Raw genomic sequence first — 16857 nt, 5'->3', positions numbered from 1 at the left:
CCACACCAGCAGCCTCTACTTCTCAACTGGAGGCCTTGAATGCACATCAACCAACTGTATCCCTCAGACTCCTATTACTGTACCCGTTTCACTGCAGGAGTTGCAGCCCTGATGCTGAAAGAATGGCACCCAAATTCGCCAGCACACCACAAACTGGAATTTTCTGGAGCAACTCCTATCAACAGGAAGAAAGAGTGGCCCAGCATTAGCCAGTCTCAGCAATATGTAGGTCCTTAATGCTCTGACTGGGTAAGTCCCTGCCTTCCCATACTCTTGCATTACTATAAACTTTTTTGCCCCTCCCTGGTCCATTGACATTGTAAGAATCAAAACGACTGATTATTCCCCCAAATGTAAGTCCCCAAATTCCAAAGCTCTACCTGAAATACTGCCATGCTGATCTCGGCACAAGTGCTTCGATTAAATGCTTAAAAAACCCTCCTTGCGGCAGCTGCCTCGTTCAAATTTGCATACTGGTGATATTAACTTGTGATGAAGAATTCATACCACATTCCAAAGCATCTGAATAATGAAAGGCTTATCAGGGATGTGTTATAGGACCTGTGAGGTGAGACGACCCATCTGCAGCCTCCTAACTAAATATCTGCCACAACAATCCAGATAGCCCAATTTTCTACAGGCTGAGCCTCTCTAAACCAGCCTCTCTTGGCTGGCAACAGCCGTGCTCTGGCAGGACCGTGGATGTTCCAGGACCAGAAAGTCTTGGTGGAGTGCTGTTGGCTGGAGCCCAGTAGTGGGGGTGCCCTGTGGCAGGGAAACTGGGAGACCAATAGCAGGGCTGCTGCCTGGCAGCAAAACTGTCCAGGACACCAGGAGGCAGCAGGGCTACCACCTGATGGTGAAACCAGGAACTAGGAGTACGGCTGCCATCTGGCAGCAAAATCTGGAGGACCAGTAGTAAGGGAGCACAACCAGCAGCCTTGCAGCCCAATAGAGGGGCTGCCTGGTAGCAAAGCTGCCACAACAAAAAGCCCAGCAGCCGTGCTGCTGCCCAGCGGCGCAACTGGACCCTAGCAGCAGGGCTGCCATGCCAGGGCTGTCCGGCAGGGGGGAGCCATCTGAGAGGCTGGCAGATAGGCTGTGGCAGGGGCAGAGGGAAGAGGGGGGAAAATCAGTGCCAGGGAAGAAGAAATGACTTCTCCTGGTCCAGCAAAATCCCTCGTTCAGGACTAGTCAGGTCCCAGATCAAGGAGGTCCAACTGGTACTACAACAGGTCGAGGCTGATAGACGGAGACCGTCATTGATGCCAGCCAATAGCATATCAGACACCACGTACTTCAGGAACTGGCCAAATCCATCTATCCCAAAAATGAATCAGTTCCCTAAATCCCTAAGCATTCATTGGGGTACTGATCTCCACATTAATCCAAACACAATCAGAAGCCAACGCTCCAAAAGGCCAGCATCATGTGCTCAGGCTCCTTGTTAGCTGTTAGTTCCAAGTCCCAAAATCCATTCATCTGAAATCAAGACAGCGTGGTCAATGCCATTATGAATTGCAGGGACATGTTAGCAGTAAATCAAATTTTACAAATTAAGCACTTCAGGACAAGTGCCCTCATCAACCTCGTAATTCTGAGCGATTTGGATTAGTGGGTGTCAAACTGTCACTATAGAATTTAACTTGTTTGTGAGCTCATGCCCTCCCCCGCAAGTCACTTCAACCAAAATAGGGGGAAACACCCAGTAATGTTATATACTTTACTAGCTCTCTGACTATAGGATTCCTAATTGCCTCCAAATACACTACCCATTCTGATTTAAAAAAAAACAACCTGGTGTCTCCAGTGAATGAGTGAATTTTCAGGTCTGACTATCTACCCCAGCTAGGCATCGAGGCAGCAAAAGACATTACTTTTTCCAAAATTAACACAATTGAAGTGATTTAGGAACTGAGCAGTTCCCATGCCCATAAATTCACCTTCATTTCTTTACACACACTTATAAAATGGCTGGGCTTAGCTATCCCTGACATGGCAACTGATGGCAGGGCACAAAATGCCAATCCATGGACTACCAGTCTGCATATAAAACCAAAAAAGGCAAAAAACAAACTGTAGTTCACACAATGTAATCTACTTGGTTCCTCTGTTCTTGTTAATCTGAAAATTCTGCCAGTTTATGCGCAGGAAGCCTAGAGATTCCAGTCTCTATATCTAACTTGATCCCTCAACAAGTCTTTAAGTGAGCACCCCTTTCTCTTCTGCTAGCAGTAATCACATGCACCAGCTAAGAGATGATCTACAGGCTGCCACGGTTTAGAATTTATCCTGCTGATAAATAAAGTGGCATCCAGGTAGTATGCTACTTGCTGTAAGCCTGATTCCCATACCACTGATCTCCAGCTTTGGGCTAAGGACAGTACTGAGCACCCCACTGATATGGCCATTTGAAAATAGAAGTTGACCTACCAAATAAAACCCCAGAAGTCTGAAATCTGAAGGTTTACCGGTAGCAGTTAAAAGCCAATCTAATGTTGCACTTCACTAATATTGCCCGGGGGCTGCAAGCCCTCATCATATCCACAATGAAACAAATGACAGAACTATGTAGCACTTTAAAGACTAACAAGATGGTTAATTAGGTGATGAGCTTTCGTGGGCCAGACCCACTTCCTCAGATCAATTTGTGGAATTTTCTTCCACAAATTGATCTGAGGAAGTGGGTCTGACCCACGAAAGCTTATCAACTAATAAACCATCTTGTCAGTCTTTAAAGTGCTACATAGTTCTGTCTTTTGTTTCAGCTAGACCAGACAAACACGGTTGCATCTCTATCACATATCCACAATGGTATCAAAAGAAGAGTAACATATTGAACATTACTCCCTGAACATTACTCCTGGTCTGTTGCATCATACATGGAGCTTCCTCATGGATACAATAGGTGGTAGATCAAGCAATACTCCTTGGTGCCATTTTGGGGACCAAACACATAGGATAAATTTGCAGTCAGTCATAGATCAGAGATGTAAAAGCCCATTTAATTAGTTAACTGGTTAAATGTTCCCAAAGAAATACCTAAACCACCTTGAGCTGGAGATAAAGTTCCTTTCTTCATTCCTGCTACAGGCAGTCCCCGAGTTACGCGGATCCGACTTACGTCAGAGCCGCACTTACGAACGGGGCTCTCTCATCCCGGAGCTCGCAGGCAGCGGAACCGCCCAGAACACAGCGGTCCCACCACCTCGACCTCCAGGGCGAGAAAAGCTACTCCGGGTGCCCCTGGTCTGCTGGGGACCGTCTCCAGCAGACCAGGGACACCGGGAGCAAAGCCGGGGAGGTGGAGGGGTCCCGCGCCTCTGAGGCTTTGCTGAGGCAAAGCCTCAGAGGCGCGGCACCCCGCCGCCGCTGCCGCTTTGCTCTCGGTGCCTCTGGTCTGCTGGGGACCGTCTCTAGCAGACCAGGGACACCGGGAGCAAAGCCGCAGCGGCGGCGGCGTCCCACGCCTCTGAGGCTTTGCCACAGCAAAGCCTCAGAGGCGCGGCACCCCGCCGCCTCCCCGGCTTTGCTCCGGGTGTCCCTGGTCTGCTGTTGGGGGGGGGGGGGGCACAGCTAGTGCACCCCCCCCCCCCCAGCAGACCAGGCTTTTGTTGTGGACCCTGGGGTAGAGCATCTGGGGTGCTGCCGGGTTGGTCCTGCAGGGACCTACCTGGCAGCCCAGCTGTTCTGTCCCAGGCTGGAGATTCAGCCGCTGTTGAAACTGATCAGTGGCTGATTCCAGGAAGCTGGGGGCAGAGCAATTCTGCCTCTAGCTTCCTGTATTCAGCCCCTGGTCAGTTTCAGCAGCAGCGGCTGAATCTGGAGCCAGTTCCAACTTACATACAAATTCAACTTAAGAACAAACCTATAGTCCCTATCTTGTACGTAGCCCGGGGACTGCCTGTACTTGGTCCTGTGTTTAGGGACAGAGGGAGCATCTGACTGATCTCTCCTTCTACTGGTCTGGAACTTTCCACAAATGCTGTGGCAAATGAGTGCCCCACGAATACCAAAACACTTCTCTCAAATGATTTTTTATTTGCATCAGTTCCAGAAACATCCAGGGAAGTCCCAGTATACTTAACTGCAAGAATCAGATATCTGGTTAGCCTGCTGTAGAAACAAACTGCTGTTGGTATGTACAAATGGCACTGATTAAGCCAACGTCATTTGCTCTAAACATCGGTCATTATGAATCCTGTCATACCTAATTTGTGGACATACCTGCAACTTAAATTCCTTGTCTTAATGGGCCCATGTTATATACTCAAACATACTGTGTGCATTTGTATAACGCTTAGCCTCTTCCACTATGTACCATACTTCACATCTGCATATATCACAAAGGCAGGATGCCTGTTTTCCCAGATTCAAGTCACCATTTGATCTCTCACATTCTTAGCAGACTCTTCTGCATTCTGCCTTCCCTCATTGCTACCCTGCACACTGAGAATATTTCTCGAAAGACAGTTAAAAATACAGAAAGTGTATTTGTGACCCTTGATTAAAGATGACACTCCTGTGTAAGCATGTCTTATTTTCACCTGAAAAACAAAAAACTGACAACTGCACTGGAACCCATCACATTACCTGCTCCTCCCCACCCTGTCATGTACCCATTTCGATAGCCTTGACACCTATCCCTATGTTCCAAGCCTAAGTAAGATACAGCACCTGCATTCCTATCCCTCCTTGACTGTTAGCTCTTTCTCTGCTGATGAGACTAGAATCAATCTGGCTGCTGCCATTACCCCAAACTGAAGACCATTGGGTGAGCAATGGTTCCCATGTTAGATTTTCCTAAAGGAAGTTAGGGGATAAAAAGAATAAACTTACTTAAACTTGAGGTCCCAAGAATACACAACAGTGTTAAGTTTGGCCACCTGATTGGAAGAATAATTTCTCCTGCAGCCAGTACCCCAGACTGCCTGGGGACACCCTTCCCCCAAAAATGGGATAGAACCCTCTGTGGAAGCACACCCAGTCTCTCAAAGACGAGCGCCAGTGACACTCTCCACCTCAGACACCCCCTCCATTGTCCCGGTGGGAAGATCTGCTGCCCCAACTAATTCTGTGATTCTGTCCCTGGAAGAGGCACAGCCCTTCACATTGTAACTTCCTGTTCCCCCAGCACCACCACCGCCAGTCCAGAGGTGCAGCTTCAAAAGTATATGCCCTTGGCACTCCCAAGAGTCAAAACTCACCCACTACCGGCAAAGGAGATACCCCAGCCGGGGGAGCCACACTTGTAGCACTTGCTGTTCTCCACTTGTCCCGGGAGCAAGGGGTGGTTGGGCCAGCTTCCATTGCTGAAGATTCATGCTCCAGATCCTGTCGCCTGGAAGAACCTGGCTGCTGGGCTGCCACTGCTGACTCTTGTCTTCTGGGGATCCCTGGGGTCTCATGCAGACTGGGACCTGCTGGGACCACCGCCATCAACTTGATGTATCTTGGGATTCCCTCACACCAGAAGGCACCCCATGCTCCCATTCTGCTAAGCTACTTCCCTGCCAGCGTGTAAGCTACTTTTTTGAGAATATAAGGATCTCTCAGCCGGATGGAAAGGGCTTGGATGCATATGAGTTCATGGGCTTCCACCACGCTGCTCAGACCAGACAACATCCCAGATAAAACCAATCATCTCTTCCAAACCCAAGAGGAAGCTAAATTCCTAAGGGGGTGGGAGACCCTAAAGACCCGTCTCCCCAACTAGGAAGGACTGACATACCTAGTAAGGATGTTAAATAACAAGTAATTTAGCTGAATAGTTGATGGAAATTCCATCGACTAATCGTTGATAGGCACTTCTGCGTTCCTCTTTGAAAAACGTACAAGAGCCCCGCTGGGAGGAAGGAGGAATGCGGAACTCCGCATGCAGCCCGGGGCCAGTGGGAAGTGCATTTCAAAGCAGAAGCGCCCTCATGGAGTCTTGAGTCAGCGGGACTTCTCACTGGTCCAAGGCTACACACAGCGTGCCAGCTTTGAAATGTCCATTTCAAAGCGGAAGCACCCTCATGGAGCCTGGGGTCAGCAGCAGACTCAGAGACCCCTGCTGACCCAGGACTCCATGCTGTGCTGCTGCTTTAAAATGCCATGTGGAGCCCAGGGTCAGCTGGGGCATCTCCAGCTGATCCCAGGCTCTGCGCAGCATTTCTCCAGAACCCGGGGTCAGCTGGGGATTCCCCAGATCACCCCGAGCTCTGCGCACTTTGAAATGCCATGCTGGAGCCTGAGATCAGCTGAGGACACCCCAGCTGACTCCAGGTTCTGCGGAAATGCTGTAGGGAGTCCCTAGATGATCAAGGGCTCTATGCGGCACTGATGCTTTGAAATGCCAAAGCAGCATTTCAAAGGGGCAGTGCCGCACAGCTGATCCCAAACTATGTGCAGTACTGCCCCTTTGAAACATCACCCCAGCGTTTCAAAGGGGCAGCACTGCATGGAACCTGGGGTCAGCTCCATGCCATGCTGCTGCTTTGAAGTAACCTCTCTTCCCCCGCTTTGCTGCCTCTATCTAATACAGGCAGCAAGGGGGGAGAAAAATCAACTAGTCAACTCGACTATCTGATAAGCATTTGCTTATCAGATAATCAACTAGTCCTTAACATCCTTAATACCTAGAGTGGGATTTGGACCCTCTCTCAGATTTCAGCTTTATCTTTCCCACATAAACCAATTATACTTGACATGTCTCTGCCTCTCAATGCAAAATCTTTTGGAGAAGCCTAGTGATTCCTTACAAGATTCATTTTTCCTTGCCCTTTGCCAAAGTATTTTGCCTCAGGGCCTGCGTAAGTCAACCACCACCTTCCTATAGCTCCCCATATAACCCAGGCATTTCCTACAAGAGCTTCCTTGCTCTGGGCCTGCCACGGAGACATCTGCTGGATTTAACAGTAACATGATCCCTAGCTGACTGGTCATAGATGAGGTTGGGTCAGCCACTGAGCTCCTTTTTTCCCCCATGCAAAGGCTGCTGATGTTATAGTCTAACAAAGGAACATTAACTAATTACAGATTCTTACCTTTTTGGGAATACTGATATCTCTCATAGTAATCTTCATTCCCTGTTGAATAGTCATACTGTTGTCCAAATAGCTCTTCAAAACTAAGGAGGAAATAATATTTTGTGGGGGAAAAAATACACTCAAAACAGGATAGGTGAATTCATACAAATATCCACACAAACTAGGATGATAAAAGTTTGTAGCAGTTGTAGTGTAAATTACTGTTATGGAGTTTCAGAGCTAATGACTTTAAGCTATGGAGAAGTGATGTGTGTTAGTCTTTCCATTCTTAAAGCTATGCTAATTTTTCATTAAAAAGTGTTTGACATCCCAAGTAGCTTCACTAAAACAAAACTGATATGTCTGACTTCTTAAAATATATCTGATGTGATGCCACAGTTGCTTTTAAAATAGTTTGAGGCAAATCAAATAAGTTCTTTCAAAGGTGAGTATTATAAGAGTTAGGTATTTTCAAGTACAGGACTGACTGCGCTGCGCGGCTGTGCCGGCTTGTAATCTACTCGCTCGTGGCAAGTAGATTACACTAATTGTCAAGCCCTGTTCATGTATTGCAAATTTTAACAGCCACCTCAGAAACAAGTTTTTTCCCCTATGTTGGTACATTTATGTAGCTTGTAGATTTTAGCAATTTAATTACATGCAGTTTACATAAATATTGCAGTTATCCATTTGGTCTAATGTGATGCATGATAGTGATCTACATTTTCAATGCTCAGCCTTAAATCTCGGCACAGGCAACTCTCCAATCATCTAGGGCCAAAAACTACCTTAAGAACATTAACACAGCCATACTGCATCAGACTAAAGGTCCATCTAGTCCAATATCCTGTCCTCCAACAATGGCCAATGCCAGATGCCCCAAGGGAAGTGAATAGAACAGGCAATCATCAAGCAATCCCTCTCCTGTCATCCATTTCCAGCCCTTGACAGAAAGAGGCAAGTGACATCATTCCTACCTTTTCTGGCTAATAAGTATTGATGGACTTAACCTCCATGTGTTTATCTAGTAGTTTTTTTGAACCCTGTTAATGTCCTGGTCTTCACAACATCCCTGGCAAGGAGTTGCACAGGTTGTGTTTTGTGTGCTGTGTGAAGAAAAATTTCCTTTTGTTTGTTCTAAACCTGCTACCTATTATTTTCATTTGATGACCCCTAGTTCTTATGCTATGGGAACAAGTAAATAACTTTTCCTTATTCACTTTCTCCATGCCGGTCATGATTTTATAAACCTCTATCATATCCTCGCTTAGTCTCCTCTTTTGTAAGATGAAAGATCCCAGCCTTTTTAATCTCTCTTCATATAGCACCCATTCCAAACCCCTAATGATTTTTGTTGCTGTTTTCTGAACCTTTTCCAGTGCCAAGGTATCTTTTTTGAGATGAGGTGACTACATCTGTACACAGAATTCAAGATGTGGGCATACCATGGATTTATATAGCAGCAATAAGTCTGTCTTGTCTATCCTTTTTAATTATTCCTAACATTGTTTGCTTTTTTGACTGCCGATGAATATTGAGTTAATGTTTTCAGAGAACTATCCACAATGACCAAGATATCTCTCCAGTAGTTATAGCTAAATTAGTCCACATCATTTTGTATATATAGTTGGGATTCCCCCCCCCATGTGCATTACTTCACATATCACCATGAAAATTCATTTGGCATTTTCTTGCCCAATCACCTACTTTTGTGAAATTATTTTGAAGCTCTTCATAGTCTGATTTGTTCTTAACTATTTTGAGCAGTTTTGTATCATCTGCACATTTTGCCACCTCACTGTTTACCTCTTTCTCAAGATCATTTATAAATAGGTTAAACAAGACTGGTCCAATTACGGACCCTTGGAGGACACCACTAGTTAACTTTTTACTTCAGCACAGGAAGGAGAAATATAAAAACACTCTATATACTTCTATATAGCCCTCTGTTGTGTGACAGTAACTGTGAGCTACGATGGGTTTAATATTATCTGCTCTATAACCAGAAAGTTGTGACAAACTATAGCTATGCCCATAAATAGTACTCATTCACGTATTAACTTTATCTTTATAGCAGAAATACCCACTGATGTCTGACTCCTCCCTTCCACAGACATGAGGCTTGACGCTGCAGCAAAGATAGTCTAAGGACTACTGCTATCTATTCATAATTAATTTTGTTCCCGTCTCCATACAATGTACAGGCAGTCCCTAGGTTTGTTCTTAATTTGAATCTGTATGTAAGTCGGAACTGGCGTCCAGATTCAGCCGCTGCTGAAACTGATCAGTTTCAACAGCGGCTGAATCTGGACGCCAGTTCTGACTTACATACAGATTCAACTTAAGAACCCCAGGCATCCCCAAGTCAGCCGCTGCTGAAACTGATCAGCGGCTGATTCCAGGAAGCCCGGGGCAGGGGCTTCCTGTAGTCAGCCACTGGTCAGTTTCAGCAGCGGCTGACTTGGGGATGCCTGGGGCAGAGCAGCTGGGGTGCTAACGGGTTAGTCCAGCAGCGCCGCCGCTCCTCGGCGCCACTGGACCAACCCAGCAGCACCCAAGCTGCTCTGCCCCAGGCGTCCTGATTCAGCCGCTGCTGAAACTGACCAGCAGTGGCTGAATCAAGACGCCTGGGGCAGAGCGTAACTCGGGGACTGCCTGTAATGGCAACCACTCACTCCTTTTCAACCGTATGTTGTTTGTTTCTGTCCCAGTGACTAACCCTCATTGGCTTCCTTTCCACACAAGAAAACATTCTAAAAATATATTCAAAGCAAGAGAAGAGCAAAGACAAGATAGACCCATTAATGAACAGGGAAAAAAAACAGAAAGTGTAGAAATGGCAGAGGTGTTTAATGATGATTTTGTTTCCATTTTCACCAACATGGTTGGTAGCGATTGCCAGTTAAAATGGGGTAGGTTCAGAAGTAAAATAGGTAAAGAATAAGTTAAAAATTACCAAGGCCATGTCTGCACTACAAGATAAGGTAGAATTTATTAAGGTCTATTTCTTACCACCCGATTTCGTCAAGTCAAAGGTCTGTCTCTCCACAGTGTGCAAGAATTCAATGTAGTTCGAAGCAGCGCATCCCTAGTAGGGAAACTGCTATCAACTTTGAGAGTGATGCACTGTGAGTAGCTCTCCCACAGAGCCTGCACCGCTTTGCATTCTGGGCCATGCTCTTGGGGCATGCTGGGACCAAAATTGTGCAGCAGGTGGTTCTGGATTCACGCCATCAGTGTCCTGTAATGCACTCATCCACTCCCTTCACCCATGCTTGAAATCAACGGGAAACAGTCGTTTTGAACCTTTTTTGGCCCTTGTTACCTGCATGGCTCTCTTCATGAATCTCCTTGTGCATCAAAGCATTGTGATGTTGATGTCCACCTTGGTGTGCTCTTGAATATGCTGCCATGGGGCAGGGAAGCCTCCTCCCCAGGAGCCAGATGGGCAGGGGTTTTAAGCTTTATACTGCAGATCCCCCAGCATATAACCATGTAACTGCCAAGATTTTCAGTGTGATGGGGTGCAGTCACAGAAGACCCCTCGGAGGTGCTTCCCAGGGTGCTGGCAAGGCCACTGCCACTTGCCTTTTTGCTCTCTGGGACTTCTCATCGCTCCATCCCGCTGGGCCAGCTCCCTGGTCTCTCCCAGCCAACGCACAGAGCTGAGATCACTGCCTCCCCGCCCAAGAAATAGTACAGACACTGAAACTCTTCAGGTAAAAGGAAAGTGCAGTTTGGGGCACCACTTCCCAGGATACCATTCCCCAGACAGGATCAGAACCCCACTTGAATTATTTAGGTAAGCCCCCTGTAACAATGAAAGGGGGAATGTACACATTGGTTGTTTCCGCCAGGTAAAAATTATCTACACTGGGTTTGATAGTAAATTAAAGTGTTTTACTAAATACAAGCAGTAGGATTTAAGTGGAAAAAATGAGAACAGGCAAAGCAAAGCAGATTACAAACTTAAGACAACAAAACTCTTAGCTAATTCTGACATTAAAGCTTCATTACAAACTCAATTAGAAACTCACCCTAAAAGTGTTCCTTCTCCAGCTAAGCCTTCAAAACAGGGCAGCCCCTCAACCTGAGCTCTTTGGTTCCTTCTTTTGGGTGTGTCCAGCAAGCCAAAGACCTGCTAGTTTCCAATTGTTTTCAAGATTTCACTTTGGGCGGGAATTGTGTTTCTACATTCCACCCTTCCATTGCTTGGTCAGCTCCTACCAGTTGGGATGGACATGTGACTTCCTCAGACCAACTGTTGCTAAGACTTAGAGGACAAAGGAGATTGTTTACAGCTGGTCATGTAGACATTGAGGGTAACACCCTTGATGGCTTCGTTTGCACATTTAAAATCATAAACCATTCCATAGTCCTTGTATCTAACTTTACACACAAGAATGATACATACACCAAAACGAGATATACAGACCCAGCGGATTAAGACATTAAGAGTAAGAGGTTACATGAAGCCATTTGTCAAAGAATCTTTGAGTTATGCATGCGTGTCCATAATCCATTTTATGGATTTATGGACACAAATATGGGGAAGGCGGGTCACAACACGGTTACCTGTTTTAACTGAATTTTAACATCCCTAGCCTCATCCGGAGTATTATGTCCAGTTCCAAGTGCCACAATTCAGGAAAGATGTGGACAAATTGGAGAAGGTCCAGAGAAGAGCAACAAAAATTATTGAAATTCTAGAAAACATGACCTATGACAGAAAAAAAACCCTGAAAGAATTCTATTTAATTAGTCTGGAAAAAGAGAAAACTGAGGGGGGAATATAATCACAGCTTTCAAGTATTTAAAAAGGTTATTACAAGGAGGAGGGAAAAAATAATTCTTCTTAACCTCTGATGATAGGACAAGCAGCAATGGGCTTAAATAGCAACAAGGGAGGTTTTAGGTTGGAAAAAACGTCCTCACTGCCTAGGTGGTTAAGCACGGAAATAAATTGCTTATGGAGATTGTGGAATCTCCATCACTAGAAATTTTTAAGAGGAGGTTGGACATATACCTGTCAGGGATGTCTAGATCAGGGGGACTCAAACTCCCAGCTCTCAGGTGAGTCCTAGTCAGAGTGAATGTGCAATCTGCTACACCAGTGGTCCCCAACCTTTTTGGGTGGTGGGGGCTGCTAGTGTGCCCGGAGGCGGCACTAGGCAGGCACACATAAATGCCCTGATGGGTTCCATGGTGCCCACGGGCACCACATTGGGAACCACTGTGCTACACTCTGCTTCCCCCATGGCTTCTGCCGCTGCGGGGAACATGTGGGGAGCCACAATCACTGCTGCCTCATGGTACCAGGGCTCCCCAGTGATCCACAAAGCTGCATGCTTGGGGAACAGATGCCATGGGGAGAGGGTTAGGCTATAGCAGAAGGGGTGGAGCTTGGGAGCTAGTAACAATCAGGCCCCCACTGGCCCTCCAGGAGTCCCAGACAAAACTGTGCAATCGCACCAGCAGGGACTGGCTTGCGGGCCGGTACTTTGAGACCCCTGGTATAGACAGTGCTTGCTCCTGCCATGAGTGCAGCGAACTGAACTTTATGACTTCAAGGTTCCGTTTAGTTCTATTATTATTCTACAAGTTCCCTTCAGTTGCCAGGTATCAGAAGAGTCAAATACACGCTGAGAGGGTCCACCCAGGCATGGAGGGTGGAGAGCACAGATGGGGACTCTTGATCGCCACCCCACCTCCACATGTGGGAGGTATACAGGAGTTCACGTTTCACCACTCCCCACGTGTGTGGGAAGGTAGGGGGAGTGTCATCCCTCCCCATGTGAGCACTAAAACCTTAAAGATACGGTAAATAAAAAGGATCCAACTCTGCAGTATTTCTTTTTAACAGGGTCTCAGTCAACAACGTTAATTTGAATATTTGTATCGATTGCTGTTGAACTCACTTGAATAAGAGTAATTTTACCAAGTGTCCCAAACTCAGCATAGAGAAATATGGTCACCCTATGTATAGGGATATTTCTTTTCTGAGTTTCTTCTCTAGAAATACTAGTCCTTTATGTATGTATATTATCACATCTCTATTTATATTGCTATAGCATTTCCTCTTGGTTTACAAGTCACCAGTACTGATGCTGTCTATTTTCAGCACTAAGCTTTTCCCCCTAGTTTGAGATATATGAAAACAAAAAACCCCACTTAGGTACCTTGGCGTGAGGCTCTCTCTCTCTAATACTGCATATATTTGGCAGTCACGGAATCTCAGAACACTAGAACTGGAAGGGACCTCGACAGACCATCACGTCCAGTCCCCTGCTCTCATGGCCGGACCAAGCATAGGCCATATCCCGGATACATCTGTCTAACCAACTCTTAAGTATCTCCAGCGATGGAGATTCCACAGACTCCCTAAGCAATTTATTGCAGTGTTTAACCATCATTATTCAGAAAGAAAGAACTGATATTTACTTCATAAATATACCTAGCACATGGAAAGTACCGTTAACTAAGTCGTATATGTAAGATTTTCATTCTTAAATAAAAATGTCAAGCAATAACTAAAGGTTTGGGGGAGGGGGTCCCTCAGGAAGGGAGAAAGCAGGGAACAACTGTTTTTCCCCACGTCTTAAAAATATTAGATCAGTAAGTGAACAAGAGCTTAGACACTGCAGGGTTTCAACTCAGAGTTAGGGGTTAGCGACAAGGACCTAGGGAGTGTTGGGTTGCCTCAGGCTATTTGTCCTTAGTTGCAGGCGCAAAATCACCAATAGACCAGTGTTTCTTAAACTATGTTCCATGAACCACTCGCAAGTGTGCCACGACCTCTTCTTTGTCTTTTTTTTGTCTGATTATTTTTTTTACGAAAATGTTCATAGGTGTGCTGCATAAAAAAAATATTATTGTTTCATGTTCTGTGGTCTCAAAAAGTTTAAGAAACACTGCAATAGACAGTATTGGCCAAAAGAATCTGAACTAGAAGGCACAGCACACACGTACTCCATCAGCGGAATATACATGGACAAGCACCCTAAACTGAGCTACTGGTTCTAGGGAAATGAATGGTTAAATCAGTTAACCTTACCGGCTGATGCTTACTGGTCATGGTTACCCCTCCTACATCCAGAGCAGCCCATCAGTCTGCCAGCCCAGCCCAGCCCAGCCAGGAGCAGCTCACTCCCCATTCCCATTTAAGCAGTTAACTGGTTAATCATAACATAATGGGATTTTACAACCCTAATTGGTTCCCAATGCAGTGGGAGTTACACCTAGTGAGGTACTCAAAATCAGCTTAATTATATTTCACCACCTGGATCGGTCGGTCTTCAGCTATCGTTAAGATTGGGCAGATCACAACACATCCACTAGTCTTCTCGCATTCTTGCCTTTCTTCTCCACATTCGTCCAAAACGTTTAACAATGTCATCTTCCCATCTTCTTAGAGGCCAACCGGGAGGTCTTTTCTGTTCTCATGGGTACCACTCCGCAATAATTGAGGTCCACCTATTGTCCGTGAGCCATGCTGTGTGGCCTGCCCATCGCATTTGGTTATGTCTGCTTTCCACAATGATATCTTTCACACCGCTGCGTTCTCTGCTCATTTCATAGGATTTTGCAGCTGCGAAATCCTACCTCAATGCCTCATTGTGGTGTAGCGGTGACCCTGGCCGTCTGACAGCTATGGTAGTGGGGCGTATACCCTAACAGGTCTAACCATGCTACAAAGGTGTCAGACTATCCAAACCAGGGAGAGGATTGCTCTCTCAGTTTTTCCTTCTCCTTAGAGGAAGGAAGCTAGCTAAGTTTGAGGAGGTACGCACGCCTGCCCACCTAGCCAGTGGGATGGCTTGAAGTCCATGGCTAAAACAACACGATTAATTATATTTATTTTGTCAAATTATTCTGGACCAAAAAGGAAGAGAAAAATTCCAAGAAAGATCAGAAGCAAACTTCTAGCTTTTTCTTATTACACCACGTAAGTTGGGTGCAAGTACTTAAGCTAAATCTATAAAGCCATCAAAGTTCTTGGGTCCAATTACTAGAGTCCAGGCAAGACGGATAGAGGCATTTCCACTCTGATCCATACACTGAACTCAGAGATAAGTGGCAGGGCAACCTCATCAAACAGCTTTCTTGTCCAAAATTTCTTCATCCCATGAAAATTCAAAGTTTGGTATCCAAAGGTACAACCCTGGTAGGCTTTACTACTGGGGTATGACCATCAAATACAAACGATATTATTTTAAAACAACTGTAGGTTGCCCAGGTGCGATAATATTAGACATCATGACCAAACTAGGGTGGTGGTCTCCAACCTTTTTATACCCAAGATCACTTTTTAAATGTCAGAACAAGCCAAGATCTACTGCCCCCATCCTTCCAAGACCCCACCCCCTTCCTTGAAGCCCCGCCCTCTCTAGTCTCCTCCTCTCCATCACTTGCTATCCCCAGCCCTTATACACTCTACAATGCTGCTTTTTTTCCCAATTCTTCTGTAAGAAGAGGTTTTTCCAACATTTGGCCTGTCTAGACTGGACCAAATGTCAGAAAAAACCCTTCTTTCAGAAGCCCCCTTATTCATTGTTGGACAAGAAATACAGGAGTTACCGAAAGAGCATGTTAGCCCTTCCACTTAAAAAAAAAAACAAACAAAAACAAAAAAAAAACGGAAGAACAAACGTGTCTCTGGACACGCTAGAGTTTTTCCGAGATATCTCTGGAATGCTGGAAAAACTTCTGCAGTCTAGCTGTACCCTCAATGAGTTGAGACAGGATGTGGACTCTGGGGTGGGAATGAGGGATTTTGGTGTGGGAAGGGGTGAGTGGTGTAAGCTCTGGGAGGACATTTGAATGCAGGAGGAGGTGGAGAAGGGGACGCTGGCTCGGGGAGGGGGCTCCAGGTTGTGGACTGTTGGGGTCAGACAGAGGGTTGGGGTACTAAGTAAGCTACAGTCTTGTGGATGTGAAGGTGCAGGAATTTGAGTTGGGATATGTCAGGGGCTCAGAGCAAGGGGTTCCAGTGTATGATAGGCTCGGATCTACAGTCTGGGGATGGGGGGCGGTGCAGGAGTGTTATGATGCTGCAGTCAGATGGGGGCTTGACGGCCAGTATTTCATTTTTAAATAATAAAAATAGTATTTCATTTAAAAATATGAAATACTATGTCAAACACAAAAAGTTTCTGCACTGACTTTATTTATGAGAAGGGCATGGAACCTGTTTTGAATCAGGGTCACTGACCCACGGAAAAGTCAGTTGGAGCCACACAAGTGAGATGCAATAACTCTTCCAGTCCCCCCCCCAAGCCTCACTAATGTGGCTCCAGCTGTGGTGGTGGGAGCAGGGGACATGGTACTAGGGAAGGGTGCTGGGGCAGGGGACAGGGGAGAGGAGACAGGGTGCCGGGGGGGGGGGGAGGGAGTCCCCCACACCCGCCTCCTGCTGGGCAACTCCCTCTCCTCCCTCACAGAGGAGGGAAAGCCCCAGCACACACCTCCTCTGCAGACTTCCCCCCGCCATCCCTCCGCAAGTTCCTGGCACACCACAGACCTGGGGGAGGGGGAGCAGGCAGCACACTTCCGGAACCCCTGGAAGTGGCGCGCAGCTGCTGGATTTCCGTCCACCCTGCAGGAAGCTGGCGCTACCTCCATTGTCGCTGGAGGTAGGTAGTGGGGCTTCTTGGAGGTGGGGGGGAAATCAGAGGGGGAGGGGCCCCAAACATCTCGCAATCAACTGATTGGTGACCACAGAACTAGGGGTTTAACACACACACACACACACACACACACACACACACACACACACACTTCTGTTAAATTCCTAGTTATGTAAAAAGGGACAAAATAATTATTACACAAGTGAGCTTGTTTATAGACA

The 16857-nt window shown here is 46.3% G+C and overlaps 1 protein-coding gene across 5 annotated transcripts in view; it reads right to left on the bottom strand.

Annotated features, from left to right (window-relative positions):
* The window catches only part of LOC102450862 (uncharacterized), a 38063-nt gene that overhangs the window by 10967 nt on the left and 10239 nt on the right, over nucleotides 1-16857 (bottom strand). For 3 of the 5 annotated variants that reach the window (XM_075940241.2, XM_075940243.2, XM_075940239.2), the window contains 2 exons: nucleotides 7029-7111; nucleotides 5208-5423 (listed from right to left, as the gene is read on the bottom strand). In XM_075940241.2, the coding sequence (XP_075796356.1) occupies nucleotides 5208-5423; nucleotides 7029-7111 (299 nt within the window). The remainder of the gene's footprint in view (nucleotides 1-5207; nucleotides 5424-7028; nucleotides 7112-16857) is intronic. The other 2 variants (XM_075940240.2, XM_075940242.2) reach the window with 2 other exon arrangements.

The sequence above is a fragment of the Pelodiscus sinensis genome, chromosome 12, assembly GCF_052426305.1.
Source record: "Pelodiscus sinensis isolate ZL-2025 chromosome 12, ASM5242630v1, whole genome shotgun sequence".
Lineage (NCBI taxonomy): Eukaryota > Metazoa > Chordata > Testudines > Trionychidae > Pelodiscus > Pelodiscus sinensis.
Note: the sequence above shows the minus strand (reverse complement) of the source record. Positions and strands in the feature narration are given on the sequence as shown.